Source organism: Oryza brachyantha, chromosome 2 (genome assembly GCF_000231095.2).
Source record: "Oryza brachyantha chromosome 2, ObraRS2, whole genome shotgun sequence".
NCBI lineage: Eukaryota > Viridiplantae > Streptophyta > Magnoliopsida > Poales > Poaceae > Oryza > Oryza brachyantha.
The window spans coordinates 2,737,794-2,761,911 of record NC_023164.2 but is presented as its reverse complement, the minus strand read 5'-3'; the positions used below and the strand labels follow the sequence as shown (position 1 = coordinate 2,761,911).

Below are 24,118 nucleotides of genomic sequence, written 5' to 3'. Positions count from 1 at the left end.
TGTGAATCTTGGAAACGTCTTCGAGCCAAGGCAGTAGGGCTTCTAGAAGGAAGGATTCGAATAAAGATGGTAGAGGCTTACCAAACAAGGCATGACGAAGCTTGCCGAAGAAGACTTCTAGGTATATTCCTACTGGATACTAGGGGACCAATACTCAATTGCACTCAGATAACCAAGACAGTTGGCACTGCGGTCCCCCGGGCCTAGAGACTTTACGATCATACTCTCTAGCTCTATGTGTAACTACTTATGGGCAGTTTAGTAATTGTACAAGGGGAGATCCGGAACTATAAAAGCCTGTATCCCCATCTTGTAAAAGAGAGAGATCAATTAAAGTGAATAGTGCTAAGGTTTTCGGATATACTCTACATTTGAGTTCCTTTTATACGTGCAGATAGTATTCGACTCGATTGCATATACATCTTTGTCCGTGGCGTGAAGTCATAACAAAGCCAAAGCTCATATTTACGGACGAAATATAATTTGTGTGTAGAACTTTTGTATATGTGTTCTTAGTGATATAAACTACGATAAAAAAACCCTAAAATTAACACTAAATGTAAGTTAAGAATTTAAATTTTAACTTATAAACATAAAAAGAAATGAAAAATGATGGGGGTAGTGTTTGAAACATATTATAACATGGAACCCCGTTCAGGAGTCACAAATATATCAATTGCTAAATGCCGCCTACTATTTAATCATATGCGATAAGCACATATGATACATCACATTTTCTATGTTCCAAAATATATTTCTAGGTTATTTATATAGATTAAGGAGATGTTAAAAGATTTTTCTTTAGTCACTTCAATGGCTAATGTTTAAATATTGAATTGATTATAATCCTTTTTTAAGCATCTAATTTTTTAGATAAAGTTCTAAGCATCTAATTGGCTATGAAATCATGGGCATCAATGCATACATGCTTTATATTGTGGTACATGGTTTAAATTATAAGTACGATTATATTTTGGGACGGAAGAAGTAGCGTGCAAATATAATACCCATGTGGATGCTTGACCTTAAGCAGCATGGATTGATCAAAAGATCTTCTGAGTTGCACAACAAACAAACCCCTGAAAGGGAAATTAAAGACAACACAAAGCAACATATATATTCATCCATACATGTGTAGAAACAAACAAAGAGAGATGCTACCATAGCTACCAGTGGCGGATCCAGAAAAAAATATTAGGAAAAACTAGAAGAAAAAGAACTAAAGACGTATGAACGCTAAAATCTACTTTCAGATTTTATTCTCTTTTCAGCCCTTATTCTTTTCAGTAATAAAAAAAATTGTTGGGAGCTAGGGGGCTTCAATAGCGTCAACCAGTTAGGAGGGGCTGAAGCCCCTAGCACCGGTGGTAAATTCGCCCCTGATAGCTACATGCACACCATACAGCATGTTTAACTGACCTAGCTAGTTAGTTTAGTTAATTAAATTAATTAAACAATATTAATGGTTGAGTTGGACTATTCTAAACAGTTATGACTTTGACTTGCATCATCCGATCGTCATGGGATCGATCGAGTTACAGATTATTACTATGGGAACCAAAAAATTGTTAAGCACATAGACCTATGAATCCATCCATATCTACCACCTAAAAGCAGGTACAATAGCAGCCTATAAGCCAGCTGTAAATATATTTTAAAGATATAAGAGAAGAGAGATAAGACTAGTGGCTACTAATTTGTAGCCAGCTGTAGCACGGGCTCCAAGATACAATTTGTTTAAGATATGTGGCGACATATATTAATGCTTTGTAGGTAACTAATGTATGAATTGACTATTAGATTGACTATAGATGAATTGGAACAAGTAGTTGGCTAACTATTGAACTTGCTCTAACAAATGGAGCATGTGTGACAAATAGATACCACCACCTTCATTCATAAAAAAAAACTTACTTTTGCATAAATATAGAATACTTACAATTCTACACAAACATAAAATGAAAGTAGTATACAATGAGCCATCCACATGCGCAATGGCTCAACGGCTAATACATTAATTAGTTAAAAATGCATTACATATACAAGATGGTTTAGCAGTTAATTTTCTAATTCTATTATACTTAATATTTTCAATAAGTACATGGCCTTAAAAACAATTAAACCACAATTTTTATTTTAATATATATATATATATACTAATAAATAAATGATTATTGATGTAGTAAGATAAATCTATATGTATAGTCTCCATGCTTATAAATTAAATATTTTAAAAGAAACTCCCTCCATCATCCCAAAATAAGTGACCACTTTGATAAAAAAAATTATCCCAAGAAATATGACACTACTTTGGAACTACGAATAAAAGAAAACGGATTAAATAGATGTGTGCATAACTATTACATAACATTTCATCACCAAAAAAGTAAGTAAATAGAACCATAAAGATAGTTTTATGTGTGTACTAAATTATCTGGAATTGATCAATGGGGTAGAGTAAGTATTTATAATCAAAGTTCGAAAAGGTTGGTCTTATACTTATTATAAGGATATATTGTACAATTAACAGCTAGCTTAAAAATTCAATTATATACGTGATGGGTCAGCGGTTAAGACATAGCTTAAAAATTATAATATATTTATGTGATGGCTCAGCCACTAATACATAACTCGAAGAATATATTTATACAGGAGAGGACAAAATATTGATCAAACCCAATGGGTTGGTAGCCAGAAAGAAAAAAAGGCACATTTTTATTCGAGAAAACAACATGTGATTAATGCGATCGACTTGATTAATTAGGAGAGGATATAATAGCATTCTCAAACTTTGCTTCCAAAGCAAGGCAATCCAGAAAGAAAAGATTCCTCAATATCAAGTTTTTGCACTAGCGATCACAGAAAGTGCACAAAAATTAACCAAACTGTTTGAGAAATATTTACATGGCGTGCTATCTTTTCCAATAATCCATTTCACATTCATCCATCTAAGGCATCTAGCTAAGCTAAACTCACATGAGGAAAGTATAGCTTGCTACCACTAATTACTGTGATTAAAGAACTTAATTTAGCCTTGCTCATCCCTCTCTCTTTTCTACAGCAAGGCCAACAAAAAAAAAAGATAAAACCTTGATTAATTGAAACATCATCATGGTGATAATTAACCAAGAGGAGAGAAAATTAAGCAATCAATCAAGCATGCATCTTGATTGGTATCACTGATCTACATAGCCTTAATTAATGGCTAATATCATTCTCTCTCTCTCTAATTAGCACTTGATGCTTACCTTAATTACCCAGCTAAGTGTGTGTGTGATGGCTAATGAATCACCCAAAGTTGTAGCCATTAGTGTTGTTAGCCGAAGCCGGCCTGGGCAGCATCTGCGCCGCCTGGATGCTCTGCAGCAGCAGCCTGTCCTCCGGCGAGGACTCGAACCCGTGGAGGAACATGTCGCCGGGCATGGCGCCGCCGCCGCCGCCGTAGCCGACGTCGCCGCCTCCGTACGGGTGGTGGTGGTGGGGACGGAAGAGCTGGCTCTGCAGCGACGCGGCGGCGGCGGGGGTGGAGGCGTGGCGGTGGTGCTGGTGGCCGAGGCGGTGGTCGAACGACATGACGGAGGCCGGAGTCGGCGAGGGGCGGACGGGCATCACGCCGCCGCCATAGTCGCCGCCGCCGCCGCCGGCGAAGCTGATGACCGGGCCGGCGCCTCCGGCGGCGGCGGGGCCGTAGGGGCCGGAGGGGATGCCGGTGAACTGCTGCACCATGGCGCGGAAGTTGGAGGTGTCGGTGTTGAGCAGCGTGACGGGCGCCCGCCTCGACGCGCGCGACCGCCTCCTCGCCGGCTTCCCGACCCGCCCCGCCTCGACGCCCGGACCCTGCTGCGCCGCCGCCGCCGCCGCCCTCGTCGGGCTCCCCCCCGACCCCCCAGACGTCGGGCTCGACACCGTCAACCCCGACCCCTCCCCCGCCGCCGCGCCACCATTGGCTCCGCCTCCGCCTCCGCCGTAGAGCGCCGCCCAGTGCGCCGCCGCCATGCCGCCGCCGCCGCCGGCGTCGCCCATGGTCGCCGTAAGTGTGAAGAGTTCTCGTGGCGGCAGAGACGGAGGCGGGCTACTTATAGGGAGGACGGCGACGAGTCAAACGTCAAGGCGAGCCGTCGGATCGCCCAGCGACGCGAACGGACGGCCAGGATGCGCGGGCAGCCGCCTTCTGGAAGCGCGAGGTGGGTTTCCGCGAAGGCGTCGGGCGGGTGGGCCCCACACACTCGGCGCCGTTGGCTTGAGGCAGCTTCTCTCCTTTTCCATTCTTTTTTTTTAATCTTTGAAAGAGATTTCCTTTTTCTTGTATTTTTTAATTAGTTTTTTTTTTGGGAGGGGTTTGGGTTGGTTGATTTGGTTGTCGTCTCCATCGTCGGCTGTCGGCGACGTCGAGTGATGTCGCCGCCGTTCATGGCGCCGGCGACGTACCGGCGCGCGTGCGATAGCTACCATAGCACGGACATACCGGTCGGGCAGCGCTTCACACGTTAGCTTCGTTCTCACACCACCTGTCTTTGTAGGTTTCTGGTAAGTTTCATATTATAAAACTACAGTTACGGCCAGAAAGAGATGTTTCAGTCTAATAAAAATTAATAAAAAATATATCGAAGTATCGGTACTTCGTGGTATTAAATTATTTCTGATCGTTGGATCTAACAGTACACATCTTACTCAGCTAGATCCAATGGTCGGAAACGATTTGATCCATCGAGATACTTTTTGTTGAACCAGAACAAATCGAGATACTTTTTGTTAGACCAGAACAAATCTCATGTTTAGAAGTATCGTAATGGAGAACGAACCTAATATGAATGAATGATTTCAGGCGATGTATTGTTTAACATCTAGCAGCAACAGTTTCTTTCATAAATTTAATCTATTTAATAGATTATAAGAAAAGGCCAATGCTAAAAACTTCAGTTTTCTAGTGTAGTCAGAATCTTATGCTTTTTTAAACAGCACCACATTTACAAATATTTGGGGTTGATTATTAGACCTTAGCACAAAATTCAAGCCTACATAATGAGTTTTTCATAGAAAATTATTGTATGTGATTTGTATAATTTCACTAAAAAAAAACTAGGTAACGCTCCATCTCAAAAGTATTTGTACTTCATCGGCTTTCTACAAGGATTAAAAACAAAGGAAAAAAAATAGCTAAGAAACTAGGTAGTGAAAATTGAATGATAGTAGATGGCTGGGCTTGATCGAGATGATCGAGTAGATAAGAAGTTGATATACTCTAAAACAACATTTTAGCACTAAAAGTTGGTATGTGCTCTCTCTGCTTTTCAATTAATGTTTGATATCATTAATTTTTAATCTATGTATAAGCACTTATCTTATATTAAAAGCAAATATTTAAACAATAAGTAATACTTACAGTATCTTTAATAATAAAACAAAACATTGAAAAATTAATAATTATGTTTAATTTTAGTTTAATGAGTAATAAAAATCAATGATGTTAAATATTAAAAAGAAACAGAAGGAGTATATTTTGTAAGAAACAAGAACTGCACAATGTACAGTACTTACAATGGAACGCGCATATTTGAAAGAAAAACCATGAAATAAAAAAGGAACGGAATTGAAAGTAGTGGTGCATGGGTCAGCTAATAATTAATATGCTTCCTAGCACGAGAGTCAGTTGCATATATATACACCCTCGTCTTATCGTTTTTACTTATGTTTAAACATAAAACAAAAAATAATTTTTCAACCTTAAAGAGTTGATCTCGTGGGTTTTTCACTGAAATTTATATTCCATTGTTAACTTTTAGATAACTAAAAATACATAAAAAAATTTGTATTCATAAATTATTTTGCGTTTACAAATATACATGAAAAGGCCAAATAATCATGAATGCAGTCATAATGGAAAGAGCTGGCAAAGAATTTGTTTGGTCGTCGGTCGGTGAGCATGCACTCTACACTATGGCTAGCGAACGCTGTCTATCCTTTACTACACAGCAACCATTACTACATGTGAAACTCCGACAATAAGGAGATCAACAGCAGCAATTCAGAACAACTTTGCAAATTGCAATTAAGGCAGGCAGGCAGGGAAGCGAAATTAAAGACGACGACCAGCTAATTAAGTCCATAGAGACTAGCCAAGCCAGCCAGCCAGCCAGCCAGGAAGCTTCACTAACTGATGACAAAAAAAAAAAAAAAAGACCAAAAACGTTAACGACATCGATCTCCTCTCGTCGATCTTTAACCATTTTCTTTTGTGCAATGTAACGGTACCTTTTTAATAAGTATATTAAAAATTTTGTTTGAAACTTTGCTAATTTATATTTATCAATTCATATGTTTTAACATAATATATAATATATGACATACAAATTTATCGTAATATTATATATTCTGGTTTCTATGTTACTCTTATAAAATTTCTACTGCATCTACACTATATATATATATATATATATAGTATAATCATAGACCTTAAATCTAAAACAACGAACAATTTAAGGATATGTAAAAAAAAATCCATTCTTGATCCTATTATACATACTTCGTCTTCGCCATCATCGTCTCCCTCTTTCCTGCCCAGATGAAACAGTAGCTCGATGGGGACATGGATGGCCTGGGGCTAGGTAGGCTAATCTAATCACAACGTGCCCCTTTGAACCCTAATTTGACGTATGCACACTAGCTCTCTACGTTAGTGTAAACATGCATCCATGAGAAGATTTACGGGAGTTCCATTATTAATAAAAAAGATAACGCGAATTACGAGACAAGAATGGCGATAAGTGGTTGAGAAAATAATACGGGGTAAAGTCTACTTTTAGTCGTCCAACTTTCTTCCAAGTATGTTTTTCACTATAAATTACAAACCGTTTTCTTTTCACCCTCCACCCTCAAAACACCCTAACATAGGATGGCAATGGCCCCGAACCCCGATCCACGGTGGGCAAGATTAGGGTTACGAAAGCGGGGTGAAATCAACATCCATGAGACTAATATCAGCCTAAGTTCCTCCCGTCGGGTGAGGCGGGAGGCAAGGATGTTCCTTAGCCCCCGTCCTCGTATACATGTGGGTATATCTCTCAGCCCGACCCAAATAAAAATATCAGCCCATTAGGCCTAACTAGCAGCCATATATAAAAGGAGAGCAAATAGAAAATTCTAGGAGGCTAGGAAATTCCCGATCGGCCGACTTCTTTCAATCTTTCTCTGCCTCAGTTACTCTTGTACTTCTCTTTCTTCTTGAATCTCGCCGGACGGCCAGAGCACGGAGGATACGAGGCTACTAAGGCACCAGCCACCGCCTGCACCACCGATGGGCGCTGTTGATCGCAACATACAAGCCTCACCATGTCGCCCCGCTTCACGCAAGCTCGCCGCCATCGCCACCTGCACGCTAGGGCCGCCACCCTAGCTCGCCGTTGTCGGGTATGGGCACTCGTTGGGTAACTTGTACTTGCATGGGATGGGGACGGAGAAAAATCCTCCCCCGTGTCTTGGGATGGGGATGAGAACATTTTATTGCTATGGAAACGAGGACGAGGTGATGAAACCCTACGAGTGCAGCCTCGCTGCCATCCCTACCTTAAACAACCTTAGTTAGTTCATTTACAAACATATCGCATGTACAAAGATAAAGTCATATATGATCTCATCGTATGATCAAATATGGTCTAAAGGTAAAATCATATATGTCTCTCTCTCTCTATATATATATATATATATGTATGTATGTGTATATATATATATACACAAAATATATACACACACACTTGATAGTAGGATCTAATTTTCATATATATATATATATATATATATATATATATATATATATATATATATATATATATATATATATATATATATATATATATGAGCAAATGCAATCTAGAGGTAAAATATATATGATTTAAAGGACCTTTAATGCATGTATGCAATTTGGAGGTCACGGTGATCCCTTAGTAAGTGGTGGATCTAGGATGCAAAGGGACCCCTTTAGTACATGTACGAGATTTGTAGGTCGTGAAGGGGGGCTTGAATCTGCCCTTGTTAATGCATTTATGCTATTTGGAGGTTGTAGAGCTCCCCCGCTGGATTCCCCTCCGTTAGTGCATGTATGCGATTTGGAGGTCATGGAGCTCCTCCGATGGATTCGCCTCTGTAAGTTCATGTATGCGATTTAGATCCATTGGTGCATGTATGTGCTTGGGACCTCAAGTCTAATAAAAGGTGTTGGACCTACACAACCTAAAAAACTAGCCTAATGCATGAATACTGTCCAACCTTTAAATTTATATTCTTTCATCATCAAATTATCGATATGGGACTAAGGACCCGTTTAGTTTCCAATTTATTTTTAAAAGCATCACATTGAATTTTTGAACATCTAATAAAACATTAAATATAAATAAAAAAACTAAATGTACAGTTAGGAAAGAAATCGTGAGTCGGATCTTTTGAGCCTAATTAGTCCATGATTAGCTATAAAGTGCTACGGTAACTCACATGTGCTAATGACGAATTAATTATGCTCAAAAGATTTATCTCGTGGTTTTAGGCAAGCTATAAAATTTGTTTTTCATGTGTATATCAAAACCAGAGGTGCAAAAGCGTTGAACCCCGTTTTAGGGGCCGCACCTTTGTTTATATAGCGGTGATAACAACCATCACCGGGTTTTACATCATTATCGCATGCGACGATTCCGGATAGATCACAACTAACATAATCCTATCTTTAGCAATCTAAACAGAACCATCCATGCATATCTCGTATACACGCACTCATTACATTATAGTTTAACAGTGTATCCAAAAACCATTTCCAACGTCGGATCAAATATCCGACGTGACACTAAAAAGTTCTTTTCGAGAACTAAACAGTGCCTAAAACCAATACTGTGCTAACCCTGTGCACGTGGAGAGCTCGAAAACTCGCCGCTTGTTTGTCTTGGTCAAAAGAAGAACAATTTGGTGTGTCAAAACGGCAGCCTCTCGGGTAGTTAAGCAAGCATGCGTACGTATACACTTGTCAGTTGTCTCTTTCCCATCCAGCTACCTAAGTATATATATTATACATGTTTGTTTGTTTGAGTTTGCACGGCTCTGACTAGTTGAAGGTCAAATGCGACTGAACTGTGTTTTGTTTGGTGCTTTCAACATGATTGTGACTACACCTGGGGTACAAAATTTGTATTCGTACGTACAGTGCCCTTTGAGTTGACAACATAAAAGCATCTTGCGAGCCTACTACATGATGTGTGGCCAAGAATTCTTTTTACAAGCTCTCCAGTATGCACCACAATTTTGAAATTGTTGTTGCTACTAGTTAATTTCTAGTTTTTTTGGTGATCGTTTCAAAATATAAAATATTTCGAAGGACCTCTCCGGTTTGGAGGGTTTTCATGAAAATAATTGGAGAAATTGATCTCTTATTTTTAAAAAATCCAATAAAATTCATGTGCTCCGAATAGACTCTCGAAATGAAGCTGAACGTAGGTATAGTTAGGTGGTGTTTAGTTGCCAAAATTTTTTGGTAAAAACATTACATCGAACGTTTGACCGGATGTTGAAAGGGGTTTTCGGACACGAATGAAAAAACAAAATTCACGGCTAGTCTAGAAACCGCGAGACGAATCTTTTGAGCCTAATTAATCCGTCATTAGCGCATATTGGTTACTGTAGCACTTATGGCTAATCATAAACTAATTAGGCTTAAAAAATTTGTCTCAAGATTTCTTTCATAATTATGCAATTAGTTTTTTAGTTCATCTATATTTAATGATTTATTAGATGTCTAAAAATTCGATGTGATGTTTTTAGAAAAAAAATTGAAAACTAAACGAGGCCTTAGATTTATTTCGAGGAAACGTAGAAATACATAGACGGATTATAAATTTGTACTCTAATAGCAGAGCAGCTGAGCGGAGCCGAGCAGTGAGAGTGGGGCCCAGCTGACGGATGCAGACAAGCGGTGACGTGTGAGCTTACGCGATGACATGGGTCAAAGGGTTGACTTGATATTATTCTCAAGTCACGCACTCACATGCTCCCTGATAATTAACATCTCTACCACACACGCTGCTACCTAAGCTACCTCCTTTCTTTTTAATTGAGCACCTTTTTCTTCCCTAGCCTAAGGGGCTGTTTTACTTCCAAAAATTTTCGCCCAAAAACGTATATCGAATTTTTAAAAATCTAAATAGAGTATTAAACATAGACAAAACGAAAAACTAATTGCACAGTTATGTGAGAAATAATGAGACGAATCTTTTGAGCCCAATTAGTACATTATTAGCTATAGGTGCTACAGTAACCAACATGCGCTAATGACGAATTAATTAGGTTCAAAAGATTCGTCTCACGGTTTTCAGGCAGAATCTGAAATTTATTTTGTGATTAGACTATGTTTAATACTTCGAATATATGTTTAAAGTTTTGACGTGATGTTTTTGCAAAATCTTTTTGCAATTTAAACAAGACCTAAGGTTAATGTTCCGGTTGATGTTCCATATGTAATCTTCTAAGTGCTACTATTACTACACAATATAGATTCCAAGGAAACCAACTTTAAATTGCGTCATTTAAAAATACTTTCACACTCATCTTTCGCTTCTGCTTACCAAATTTAAATTTTCGATCTTAAATTTAAAGTTAATTTTAGAATTTCTCACTGAAGTCTATTTTCATGCTTGGCTTTTAGATATATAAAAGAATACATATATAAAATTTTATTATAAATTATTTTTCATTTACAAATATATTGTATTGTCTTTTTCATAAAGAACCAAACAATCACCCATTTTAACTTGCATCAAAGGTCGCCAAAGTTATTACTAGTAAGACGCACATACACAACCTCTTTGGCACCTATACACCTACACATTCGTTCACTGACACGTTACTTAAAGTACAATCTCATCTTTTCCGTTTTTACTTATATTTATAAGTTAAAATTTAATTTTTTAACCTTAAATTTAAAGTTGATTTTGAAGTTTTTATTATCATAGTACTAAAATACTGATGTGGCATGCTATTTCAATGCACAAATAATGTCTTACTCTATCATGTGACGAAAAAATTAGTGTGTTTGCAAACACTAGTGTAAGAACAGCTTTGCTAGCTAGCCCAAGAAAATGACCTATTGGTCTTGGCATTAGAGTATTACCTATCAGTTTCACGTCACTATTTTAACACATGTGAGTATAATAATAGGATAATACAAGATAGAAATGGATGGAGGGAGAGGATAGGGTTTGGTTAGGATTTGGTGAGGAATGGGTCCCACCAAGATCTTGACCTTTCAACCTTGGATTGGTGGGAAGGAAGCAGAGAATTAGTCTAGACGCCTAACTAGTAACTACCCAATTTGTCTGTTCAAAGAGCATCCAAAGAACCAAGAAATGGGGTTGTTCACAGGAGGATACACACGTTCACGTTCTAACAAAGCCATGTTACGATCGCCGGAAAATGTCCATATGAATTTTGTAGAAATTTCATTATTTCTAGTGATATCTTTCTTAATTCAGTAAGGGCTTCTTCGGAACGTAGTGATTTTACAGGGTTTTTTTATAGGTAAGAGTTTAATTCCTCCAAAATTTCCTTAAACATCCTCCAAACCGAATAGATCCTAAGAATTGAATTTCCTGTCTTCTTCTGTGATGGTTTTATCTTACTTAAAGGCAGAAAAATACATGATAAAAACTCTTCCCAGTAGATTTCAAATAACACCATGGATATAAAAAAAATTAATCCTCACATTAGTTGCTTGATGCTAGAACCACTAAATAAATGCCTTGTCTCTGGACCTGATAACTGACCCTAAATTTGTAAGAACCACATATATTAGCTTTGCTAATGGAGCATGGTTTTACTTTTATGAAGTCCATTACTTCTCACCTCTGAGTCAAAGGTTTGCTAGGAATTTTCCCGGTGCTTTCGCCCTTTGCTAGGTTGCACCCTCGTCCCCTTTTGGACGTCAATTCATTCTTCCTTTCTTTTTTTCTATTGCTCCCAAGTCACTTCATCAATTTGGAATCACTTCCTTCCTATGCTTTGCTATATCAATTCATTCATTTGCTTTTGTTAGAAACAACAAAAAGATTAGAACCCATTTTTGTTCAGTGCATCTAGATCTAGTTATTTGCTTTCACTTGCAAGAATTATGAGTTGTCCAAACCTACAAGGATTGCTTGAATGGATGACTATCGGTCCTAGTTTCTTTTGTTTGTGCAATAAAACTAAATATTCTTCCAAGTAGGTTTAGGCCTATTTAGAACCTATGAATTTCTCTGGAAATAATTTCAACCCATGTAGGAATGGGAATTTTAGCACTACAGAAAGGCCTAGGTGATCTAATCCGAGATATCCAAACAATGGAACAAACCTTAAGGAAAGGGCCATAGAAAAATTGGAGGAATTGTTCCTTTGCCCATGATATGCATTTCATAGGAATTGGAACATTCATTCGGACCTCCTTTTATTTTCCTTTGATAAGTCCAAGACAAATCAATGCATATGACTTCAAACGGTTGCAACTTAAGAGTCTCATCAAACAACAAAAGCTATATTTTACTCACATAACAAGAATCATGTGTTTTACTCTATTTCTATGTTCCAAACAGCCTGTCATGCTTTTCTTCTATTTTCAACCTTATGTTTTCCATATATAATCTTACCATATTTCTACGTTTTTATTCCTGTTTGTTTTGCATTCATCCGTTTCAAAGAAATCCCTAAGAACAAGTACAATAGTAGATAATAAGCCAGCTATAAACATATTTTAAAGAGATAAGAGGAGAGAAGAGAGTGGGCTAATTTGTAGCTAGCTACAACACGGGCTTCAAGGCGCCATGTGTGTATGACACGTGAGACCATATATAAATATTCTGTAGATAACTATTGTATGAATTGACTATTATATTGACTATAGATGATTAGAGCTAGTAGTTGACTATACTATTGAACTTGCTCAATGGGGTTCAATTCAGAGAAGAATAGATAAATATTTCCGCGCCCCAAACACGTTCCAAAAGCTCTCTTACTGACAAGTGTACAATTTATAGACAAAAAGCGTGGGTGCTCCTACACCCTGAAATGGTCACATACGTGCCCTACCAGTCCAAAGTGTGGCGTTGAATATTCAAGTCATAGTTGTCCGGCACAAGTATTTTCCACAATACCATCATATCAAACACACATATATATTGTGTGTTGAGATCGGTCTACGCCTCTTCTAGAACCTTCGCTCTCTGAGTTACAAGGAACCTTAGTTAATTGTGTCAACTTGTGATGAAGAGTCACTAGACATGGTCAAAGGCACAAAAAAGAAACTAGCTTTGCTTAACTATGGTCCACTTCAGGTTACTACTATTGAGAGTGTTAGGCTTCAAGCATCCCATTAATCCATGATGTATGATTAACACGGTAAATAGCGTCACATTAGGGTGTTGCTACTTTATCTCCTGCTATATCCTTTCAGGCTTTCACTACAAGAAGTCTAACTATGCATGATATGATGTGACCCAGCTCGGAGACAGTATATTGTACTGGCTCCGTTTATAACGTTTCAGGTTATAATAAGAATGTTTTAATTTTTTTCTAGATTCATCTATAAACCAATATATATGTCTTATACACATATATATGTCAAAATTCACCAATATACATATGAAACTAAGGAAAACCAAAATATCTTGTAACCTGAAACAGAGATAATAACAATTAAATTAATATATATTTAAGAGCAGATAAACTAGTCATTACACAAAATATAGGCAAGTTTGTAAAAAATAACTAGCTTTCATTGTCTGTGCAGATTTGATTAAAATGGACTGGATCATCCGTACCATTCATACAGCTCGGCCGACAGCGAATTTGCTGACCACAAAAAGGTCGCAGGAACGTGCTGTTTCGGCCTGGGATGAAGTAACAACTCAAGAGGAATTCCCAGTTCAACCCCAAAGATTTTTCGCAGTCAAACAGGCACGCCCAGATGCGTATGCATGGTACAATAATCAAATATACTTCTATACTCCATCACATCATGAATGAAAAAAGAACTTGGGGGTAGCTGGCTTTACTTACCCGTGCATGGTTGTCTGCATCGATGCATTTATTCCTGTGTGCTTCTTGCTTCCTTCACTGCATGCATCCCGCTGCGGCACGGCAGAACAACAACTGCACAAAACGAACAGCTCATATGAAAACCAGAGGTCCATGTTTTGCACAGCCTAACTTTAGTTTGATCCACGTCATAATGATGTGGCCACCTGCCAAGAAAACACAAGACTGAAACCTAACTTGCTTCCATTCTCTGAACTACCAAATGGCATGCTGCCACAGCCTAGATCAGGTTATCTGAGTTTAGAAGAAACCGGGCACCTCAGGTGAAACATTAAGGGTGCAATGATCGACTTTGGCATTAAGTATGTGTATAATTGTTTTAGGTGCATGCATGCAGAATTTGAGCCCATGTGTCGAACAGATAGCACTGATGCATGAAATTGTTGTCCCTACTAACGGGGGATATTGTCATGTGAATCTGTTTAATTACTTGGTTAAAGCATATGCTATGAGAAGTCAAGATGTACCTTTTTGTGCCAAGTGGTGGTTGATCAGGTCCTTCTCCTCACTCTGCACCATAACCCGCTCTTCGTGTGAATTGTTGCTCCTGTCACCATCTCTACTTCATTGGGTGACCCTCGCAGCTCTACATCAAACTTTTGCAATAGCAGGGCCAGGGCTACTGTCGACTCCAGGAGTGCAAACTGGTCTCCCACGCATTTGCGGGGTCCTCCACCAAAAGGAAGGAAAGCAAAGTCTGCTATAATCTGGGAATAGCAGGTTTGTTCTGTTGTCAATTTTTTTGCAGAATGACATCAAAGGTACCAGTAAAAAATTGAGACTAGCAGACCTCGTTAGGGTACATAGCACCAGGACTCCTGTCAGGATCAAAACCAGCCCACCCTTCTATGCTCTCATCCATCTTTGGAACTGAAAATCTCTCTGGTTCAAACTCATTTGGCCGATCCCAAAAGTATGGAGATCTATGAAGGTTGTATATCTACATAGCCAACAGTTTTCATAAGGCGCCGAACAGACTCAAATTAGGAGGCCAGTATAGCCTTAATAATCTGACAGCTGCACATCATACCGAGAGAAATATATCGGTCCCAGCTGGTATGTCATATCCCTCTTTTGCTCCATTGTACCCACCTGGACAACGAGACATGAGATGATCAGTATGGAAGGACACTACGGAGGTTGAAGGATCCAGGGAATTGCATGTTCATGGACATAACAACGTTGGAAAGCAAGATGATTTTTCTGTTACTCCAGTTACTAAACTAAGTCGTTAAGAACATGCAAAAACATACCAAAAGCATTACATCATTAGAAATGATAAATGACAAAGAGCTAACTAAAGTTGAAAACTCAAAATGACTTGACTAAAGTATGCTATTTAAATATTTATGTTAAGAAATAACAACACAAAAATCCTGCTTTGTAAATCAATGTAGCTGAACCAACATATAAATAGCACCATGCTAATTGTAAATAAAATATAAATACCACACAAGTAAATCTAGAGAAAAAAAATATATAACGTGCATATTCTTTGCATGAATTTTCATAGGTAAATTGGGGATATGAAACTACAAACATTTTGCATTTGCCCAAGACAACAAAATTTCACTATGCACAGTGAATGAAAATTCAAAAAATATGTTTTTTCATGAGAGCATGCTATATTTTCCTTCCTCTCTTACTTCCTACGCAAAAAAGTAGTAGTTTAGAAGCATTCTTTAATATGTGTCTCAATCCGATGAATAGAACTTTAAATTTATGTCACATGCCCTTCAATATCTGGCATGTGTATACCTAACAAACTTGTGTCTTTCACATGACCCTTTTGATTTAGGAGAAATCTGAAATAACAAGGACAAGATTACCTGGCAATTTATCTGGGCGCAGAGCACGCCTGATTAACAATGGCGGCTGCGGATACAAGCGAAGAGCTTCAACAATTATCAATCTTATGTACCTAAAATTCATGTGAAAGGGGTAAAGCAAACTTATTGCTTAATTTTTTTTTATAAAATAGATAAACAACAGCTAATTTTCAGTTCAATTCACAGGAATGGTACTACAAGTGGTAACATACTCCAATTTCTTGAGCTGGTCCAATGTAATTGTCCCATTGTTGAGTACAGAATCAACTTCTGCCTGTGCTTTTCTCATCTTGGTGGGATTCTGCATCATATTAGAATATGATTGATGCAGACATCCAATGATTCTCAATCCAACTTTAAAGTAATAATCACTGAACTGTGCATGGTAATGAAAAAAATGTGTATACCTGGGCTAGTAAGAAAACAGACCATGTCAAAACTGCCGCAGTTGTCTCATGCCCAGCAATAAGCATTGTCATAAGATCATCTCGTAGCTAGCACAAAACATGTATTTTTGTCAACTTATTTGTGCTGCGCGGAAAGAAATAGATGTCATAGGATATTAATTTCAGAAAAATATTGATGATTTGATGACTACCTGGCGATCATCAACATCAGCTCCCCGCATATCAACAAGGAACCTCAGCAAACTGGTATCCTACAAGCATGATGCCAAAATGACCTATTGTTCATAACAAGGATATCTGGAACTCGCAAAATGAACACAGGAAGGTATCACCACAGCGAACCTTCAATGATGAGTAATCTCGTTGCTGGAGTTTTTCGACATCAGCTTCCTGAATTTCATGTTTGTAAAATATCAAAACCAGTACTAGATCTAAACCATGCAACTATGTATGAATAAAGCAGCAGTTTAAACAAACCTGTCTCGTCTCTTTTGCATTTTTTATGAGACCATCAAGACAATCATTAATAACCTTGAGGTCACTGTGGAACTTCCGTTGCCTTGGAACTATCCATCTAGTTATAGGAATATTCCAATAGGGAATGTAAAAGGTGGATCTATGCTCGGCTTCAAAAAGTGTTCCATATACTGCCTGCAGAACAGAAATTAAAATCCCACAAATAAGGGAAGATAAAACCTCATTGAACAAACGAGTGTCATGTGATTGTGCCTATTAATAGATGTGCACGATGAACACTCCATATTTTTGCTCAAATTTCCAAATTACTAACATATATCTGATTCTTGTGAAAAAGCAACTGTCAAATATTAGAGGTTTAGACTATTGTATGATGCTAACCTTGATTACAGGAGATTCTTTAGTAACTGAGTCAAAATCAAAGTTGAAGACACCCAAGCCAATTATGTCAAGAGCCAAATTCGAAAACTCTGCTTCAAGGTCCACTATGGTATGATTTTGGCCATGTTCCCCCAGTTCAATAAGATCTTCAAGCTTAGATATTGTTCTCTCCGAACACTTAGTAAATACTCTCACCATAGCTTCTATGAATAAGGCATGGAACCCAGGAGTTATAACTGCAGAATAAGGAAATTGGAAAAGGCCCACAATCAGCACAGCACTGTGTGAAATGCAAACATAAAGCTCACATTAGGCTATGAAATAGTTCAGTTAGAATACTCAGTTCTCCCATAAAAAGGCATGCAATCGTTTGGTTATATCGGTTGCCTCATTAAAAGTCCATTACTATTGACAACTGAAACTAAAAGACCTTAAAAAGTCTGACAAGTATGGCCTTAGATGTGCACCAAAAATATGAAGCAGTTCACTTGAAGCAAACCTAACATACACAAACTAAGATTCAATATACAACCTTTCTAACCTTTTCTCCTTTGCTTCCAGGTATCAAGGTCAGCAGGTATAAGACCCTTCCCCATTATTGGTTTTAAAATCTCAGCGAGAACTCCCTGATTTCAAGTACAGAGATATGTAAGAAAGAAACATAACAAACTAAACCAGTAGTTCAGTAGAAACATCAGTTATCCGTGCCACTTGAGAGATACCTCTTCACGAAGTGATGTACTACAACTAATCTCATAACTAAGAGTAAGATTAAAATCCATCTCCATATCTGTTATTGATGTTTACTTCAATCTTTGCGAGTTAAAGTAGTTAGTTTTAGTCAATAGGTATATGCCTCTATCTAAAACTATTGAGATATGTATACCTTTTCATACCTCCCAAGGATTAGAAAAGTCTTGACAGTGTCGACCATACACTTTAGTTATAATCAATTCAACCAGTTTTATTTTTTTACCAATCAAATAGTAGGGAGGTATATACCTCTCCAAGGATGGGAGAAAACATCCTATGCAGTGGCGTATCCAGGATTTTTTATATGGGTGATGCAAGTTACATTATTTTTTTAGTTGTCACAAATATAACATATATAATAGAAATATAAAATTGATCAAAAATGCATCTTGCATATGTTAATAAATGATATTTTTCTCTTTTTTCCACTTCACACATGTGTTATTTTTTATTTTTTCTATATATATAGGCTTAAGCTGGGATTTTTCGGGTGGTCCCAGGACCACACTCTAGATCCGCCAGTGCTCATGTGATATATACTACAATAAGTGAAACTCAGTTGCTAGGAAGCAGCACATGCTACAAATCAGCTGACACCTGAAAGCTATCATGGGCCTTAAAAAATTATGCTTATAATGCATGGAGTCAATTAAGGATATTCCTAAATTTTGTATCAGAAGAATACCTTATCATAACAGAAAGCATTTTCTCGCAGAATGTGTCTAGCAACAATTGGATCAGAGACAACAACAAATGATTTGGGTCCAAAAGCGAGTTTGTAAACAGAGCCATGCTGCAAAGAAATCATGAAAGGTTAGCATCGTTGCATAAGTTTCCCTCGTAGCTACTAGATTATGAAACAAAAGATGAAAATGAGAATCAAAAGATACAATGCAGCAACCTGAACAGCAGGGACATAAGTCAACTATTGGCATCTAACTTCACTGTTTTTATGAATGGTGTAATGTGCATTTGGCAATGGATTTATGGATAAATACAAAAAGAAAAACTTGAAGGCATAAAGTTTGAACAAGGAATTAAAAATGACTAGAATTGCAAAATAAATTAAAGGCATGTTAAGTAATCGAACAGTTAAGGTTCGAATATGGAGGTCAAGAAATGGTGCTGAACCATAATTCAGATAAGTCATTAATTAAATATCACAAATTTGTGGAATCATGTCATGTGCTAGTTTGGAGAGAAACAGTGGACAGATGCACGGTTTCAGTAAGTGGAACAAAATTTATGAGCTAAAGATTAAAAGCAAGTGGAACAAAGCAGCGCACTAGACTACTAGAGTCTAGAGATGATATGAGAATGTGAGTTAGAGTTAGTGCGTGCGTGTAAAGAATGCAGGAGACGGACTGGGTTGATCACCTCGATGAACCAGTCGTAGAGCGAAAAGAAGAGCGGGCGTCCGAAGAGGTCGGTGACGGCGCCCTCGGCGACGGGCATCGCGCCGAGGCTCCCGCCGCTGAGCAGGTTGGTGAGCAGGTTGCTGGCGTTGTCGAGCAAGCCCCGCTTCGGCTTGGGCTTGTCGTCGACGCTGGTCGACTGGCACCTGCAAAACACATCAGCGGGACGTCGGTACGACCGGACACGCGCGGGGGACGTCCAGAGAGGCCGGCCGCCCACCGAGGCAATCGGTCGAGCGCCTGGAGGGCAGGGCCGGATTATACTACGTCACGTACCTGACGGCGACGACGGGGGGGCGCCTCCTCGTCCCGCGGCGAGCGGGCGAGGCGGCGGCTTGCCGCGGCGCGACGTCGGCCGGGAACGGGAGCGGCGTGGACGCGGGCCGCGTGGCGGTGGCGGCCGCGGTGGCGGCCATGGCGCGCGCGCTCTCGCTCGCCGGCTCGCGTGGGAAGAAGCGGAAGTGGAAGGCGCGCGGGGACGGGTCAATTGGTTCGGATGGATAAGGTGTTTGGGTGCGGTCGCGGTCGGTCGAGTACCGCGAAACCGTGTGCGTGACGTGAGTGCTCCTGCCCCGGTCGGTGCGCCATGTTACGGGCCACGTGGCGCGCACGAATCGGTGGGCGGTGCACCGGACCCCCGCCCACTAGACGATTTTTTTTAAACTCCGTACTCGTTTAACACGAGAAGATGGATTTTTTTTAGTTTTATTAAATAATTTATAAATTTAATTTTGTATTTCAAAAAATCACAAAAGTAACCTCTTAGCAAACGGTCCAGAGGGCGAAAAGATAAGGTGGTAAACGGTGGCCTGACCTGTTCAAACGGTGGTCTAATCTTTTTTGTATTTAGTCTCTTACCGCCGTATAGGAAGGTGAAAAAGACGTAACCCAGTCAAAAGTTAAGAGTCAGGGTGGTTATTTTACCAAAAAAAACTCTGGAAATGGGCTAATATAAAATCGTCGAGCTGTCGTCATCGCTCGTTCCTACCGTCCACCCTACCGTATGCCAAGTAGGCTTTTCTAGGGCGGTAGGAGGTTAAATTTTTTAAAATACAAAATTAAATTTGTAAATTATTTAATAAATAAATTCAAAAATTCAAAAAATTCCAAGAAGATGTAGTAGATGGCAAGTCAGCCCATCACAAGGACCAGTCAGCCCACTAGCCAGAATGATGGCCCAATAGTTTTGCTTTTCACGCGGCGCAGCAGTGCCTCTACCTGGTGGGTCGGGCTCACAAATTGGAGGAGAAAAGTAAACGCAGTTGACTTTCTCGTTCTCATCGACTCACGAAGGCGGAGGCGGCAATGGCGGCGCCGGCGCCGGCGGCGACTGGCATGGTGCGGGTGGAGAGGGTGGGGGGCAGGTCCGTGGTGACCACGTGCTTCGCCAAGTACCCTCTCAAGCTCATCGCCCCCTCCAAGGTACCCGCCGCTCCTCCCCCCTCCTCCCCCGGCGTGCGACAAGATCGGCTCTCTGGCTGACCGGTGGCGCTCTCTGGCAGGTCGGCCCCACGTCCTCCGGCGCCGGCTGGCTCTACGCCATCACCTACGGCGGCGGCATCGTCTCCGTGAGCCTCCTCCTCCTCCTCCTCCTCTCTCTTCCGGATTGGATTGGATTGGATTGCAGCAACCAACAGTTTGGTTGTTGGTTGGATGGCTGGTGTTGGGGTGCCTGATGCGTCTCTCCCCTTTTTCTCTTCAGGGGGACGTCATCTCCTTCGCGGTGGACGTCGGTGACGGGTGCACGGCGGCGATGACCACGCAGGCCTCCACCAAGGTTCCTTTTTTTTCCATTGTTCTTCTCATGCGTTTGCCCGAGTAAACGTTCTGCATTTCGGTTTCTGTACGTCATGGAAATGAGGAAATCACGGCCTTTGCTTCAGCAGAAGCTGTAGTCAACTATAGTCAAAGTATGCACCACAATAAGGCTGCGAATAGATGCTATGAATTTCGTTAGTTGGCAAAAAATGATACTCCCTCCATATTTTTTTATATGACGCCGTTGACTTTTAGGTCCACGTCTGACCATTCGTCTTATTCAAAAAAATTATATAATTATTAATTATTTTGTTATAATATGATTTATTATTATAGAAACTTTAATTATGCATTATAATTTTGCATATTTGGATATAAATTTTGAATAAGACGAATGGTCAAACGTGATTCTAAAAGTCAACGGTGTCATATATAAAAATATGGAGGGAGTATATCGGTTAGCGAACGAATGTTTCGCATAATCTATAGTCAATACTAGAATGTTCTACTCGCAAAACTTTCACAGAAATTTGGTAAGGAATCTAACCATACACCACTCAACCTTACTTTCCCTTTGCAAAATCGGGCACTACTAAAGTCTAGTAGGGTTCTTTTTGGGGTGATGAAGTGAACAAGCCCTAATGCCCTTACTATTTTTCATGCACACCGTGGACGCCCAAACTTCAAGTAGCCCATTGCAATAATATGGTGTTGGGCTTTGTGTGTCTTTGACGCATCAGCTAGGTTATCCATTATCTAAAAGAATAATTCAAGTAGCAATGCCCCACTAATCAGTGTAATTACAAACTTCATTATTGAAATTTAATTGTAGTTAGTTGTTGGAGAATATGTTGATTATTTCGTGTTTGTTAATGGGCAAGTTCTTGTGTAGGTGTACAAGGCTGTGGATTCAAAATGTTCTGAGCATGTTTTAGAGGTAATGTGCCTTCAAAATCGAAAGGCCTCGGAATTTCTTACTAGGGTGCTTCATTTTTTGTTTTTTAAAATGGCAATGATAATGACCCTTCATTACATGTAGTAGGCAAGAGTTGGAAAAGATACACTCTTCGCACTTATTCCAGATCCTGTAACCTGATTATCAACAGCTCGATACCACCAGAAGCAAGTCTTTCATGTCTTTGCTGATTCAAACTTGGTCGTCGTAGATTGATTTACAAGTGGTCGTTACGAGAGTGGAGAAAAATGGAATTTCAGCTTCTACAAGAGCATCAACCATATTCTTCTGGAAGATCAGCCTCTATTTATTGACTCGGTAAAAGCTGAACTTTCAGCTCTTCCTAGCATTTGTCTGATTCATCCAGTTCATCTCCACTCTAATCGTCAGTTGTGCTTAATGCAATGCCATGTATCCTCTTTTAATGTCTGAGCAGGTTTTATTGTAGCAAAGCTCAAATCTTAGTATTGCTGACCGAATGCAGGAATACAATGTGGTTGCAATGGTCATTTTGCTAGGGTAAGGGCATGAAACACTTACATTTGCCTTCTGCACAGGTCCTTTTAACCTTTAGAGATAAGAGATTGTGTACTGCTTATGGACTGCTATTCCATTTTTGTGTTTGGTATTACTACACTTGTGCTAGTCTATTATCTTTCAAATTTCCTAGAAAATCAATGGGAATCAGGAATCCGTGGACCACAGTGGACTCCAGATTTATAAGAAAATTATTGGAACCAGGAATACATGAACCATGAGTCCATGACTGACTCCAGTCTAACAATTTACTGAGTCTAGTGGACACCAAGGTGGCTAGACCTGAATTAGTATATTGCTTCCCGCGGTTCAGTGAATCAGTTATATGCTTCCTCTTGCAGGCCAAAGTTGAAGCACATACAAGAGCAGATGCAAGATGAAGTAAAGAAGATGATGTCTGTACAACTGCGCCCTCCCACTTCTGTTGGAGGCCGTTATTCTACAAGATTACAACCTCTACACCCCCAGAGGCCTCCACTTATCGCCTCTTGCAGTCCATTCGGTCGCATAGTTTGTCGCTGCCTCAGCTTTCCTGACACTACCACGATGATCTGCCTATTTGGCTTACGAAACATGTGAAAACATCTTTTTTTTCCTCGTGCTGCAGGGTACTGGCATGATTGCTAGGATAACAGCAGTGAGCACAGAGTCTGTGTACCTCTTCTTGAGACGTCATCTGGCAGCACTGGGATCATTCCTTGGCACTTGCCCATATTCTGCATCATGAAGAACGAAGATGTAAAAAATTTGTCTTCGCGTACGCCTGCTCCTCTCAGGTAATTGACCATACTTTGATTCTGATTGCATTGTAGGTTATAGCTCTATGTGAATTCCCAAGTAGAAGAAACCATTGTGTGGAAATTGGGCAGGGGAATGATGACCTCTTTCTGTACTTGCAATAAATCCTCCTTCCTGGTCTTGGTGGGCCAGGCTGAAATGTTGGATTCGTTTGGGCTGGACCAACTTATTTAAGCTGGACCAGATAATTGATTCATTAGCAATGCAAAGATTGCACACTGTTTCAGAGATTCCACAGCCCCACACGCTGACACATTGCAATGAACAGGAGGCACTTGAAACCACATAATCCTCTGCTGCTTGCACGTGCCAAGAAGCACACATGTGAGCTTTTCATAGCTGGTACAACACGTCACTGCCCACGTTTGCTGGACATTGAATTCGCATAATTTTAGTATCAATAAAGTTAAGTGGCCAACGTTGAAGTAAAATTTAGCTAATGCAGCCAGAGTAGAACAAGATTGTAAAAAACCAGGTTCTTCTTTCTGGAAAGACAAAATTTCTTTCATCCTTTTGCATTGAAATAACAAATTGAAATCAAAATAATATGATTCAACCTCAGACCCTTTTAAATGTAGCAGATAACAGCGGAGCTCGAAAATTGATGTGGGCAACCTACAATCAAGTCAGTATTGTTGTGAGTCTAACCGTCATGTCGGGTTTATAATCCGACACATCTAATTCAATCCTTAATATAGACCGGTTAAA

At 39.6% G+C, this 24,118-nt stretch overlaps 3 protein-coding genes across 7 annotated transcripts; 1 reads left to right on the top strand and 2 right to left on the bottom strand.

Annotated features, from left to right (window-relative positions):
- Nucleotides 1-2,700: 2,700 nt before the first annotated feature.
- LOC121053563 (glycine-rich cell wall structural protein 1.8) lies at nt 2,701-4,023 on the bottom strand. The gene has a single exon (XM_040521048.1). It carries the CDS (start codon nt 4,021-4,023, stop codon nt 3,289-3,291), a length of 735 nt encoding a protein of 244 aa, XP_040376982.1. The 3' UTR covers nt 2,701-3,288.
- Nucleotides 4,024-4,310: 287 nt separating this feature from the next.
- Nucleotides 4,311-19,778, bottom strand: LOC102720404 (cytochrome P450 97B2, chloroplastic). 5 transcript variants are annotated; one of them, XR_005811144.1, is made up of 16 exons: nt 19,639-19,778; nt 19,325-19,508; nt 18,633-18,740; nt 17,736-17,820; nt 17,195-17,430; nt 16,814-16,987; nt 16,679-16,726; nt 16,528-16,587; nt 16,337-16,423; nt 16,142-16,230; nt 15,930-16,021; nt 15,131-15,192; nt 14,891-15,040; nt 14,568-14,807; nt 14,062-14,154; nt 4,311-4,508 (listed from the first exon to the last, which is right to left on the bottom strand). XR_005811144.1 is itself a non-coding variant. In XM_040521046.1 (15 exons), exons 1-14 carry the CDS (start codon nt 19,776-19,778, stop codon nt 14,592-14,594), a joined length of 1,731 nt encoding a protein of 576 aa, XP_040376980.1. In that variant the 3' UTR covers nt 13,763-14,154; nt 14,568-14,591. The 5 variants fall into 5 exon arrangements, 1 of the variants encoding a protein (XP_040376980.1); XR_005811143.1 differs by lacking the exon at nt 4,311-4,508 and adding an exon at nt 11,762-12,033; XR_005811141.1 differs by lacking the exon at nt 4,311-4,508 and adding an exon at nt 12,971-13,226.
- Nucleotides 19,777-23,339, top strand: LOC102720118 (urease accessory protein D). Its single transcript, XM_040520347.1, is given in 9 exon segments — nt 19,777-19,830; nt 20,656-20,784; nt 20,865-20,930; nt 21,065-21,139; nt 22,013-22,057; nt 22,163-22,393; nt 22,512-22,594; nt 22,954-23,122; nt 23,220-23,339. Coding segments are annotated over 9 exon segments (972 nt in total).
- The last annotated feature ends 779 nt before the right edge of the window (nt 23,340-24,118 follow it).

Coding starts and splice junctions, on each gene's coding strand:
- LOC121053563 (XM_040521048.1), bottom strand. CDS start 4,023: ATGGGCGACGCCGGCGGCGGCGGCGGCATGGCGGCGGCGCACTGGGCG.
- LOC102720404 (XM_040521046.1), bottom strand. CDS start 19,778: ATGGCCGCCACCGCGGCCGCCACCGCCACGCGGCCCGCGTCCACGCCG. Junction 16,988..17,194: donor AAGAATCTCCTGTAATCAAG/GTTAGCATCATA, acceptor TCTGTTCTGCAG/GCAGTATATGGAACACTTTT. Junction 16,231..16,336: donor CTGTTTTCTTACTAGCCCAG/GTATACACATTT, acceptor AATATGATGCAG/AATCCCACCAAGATGAGAAA.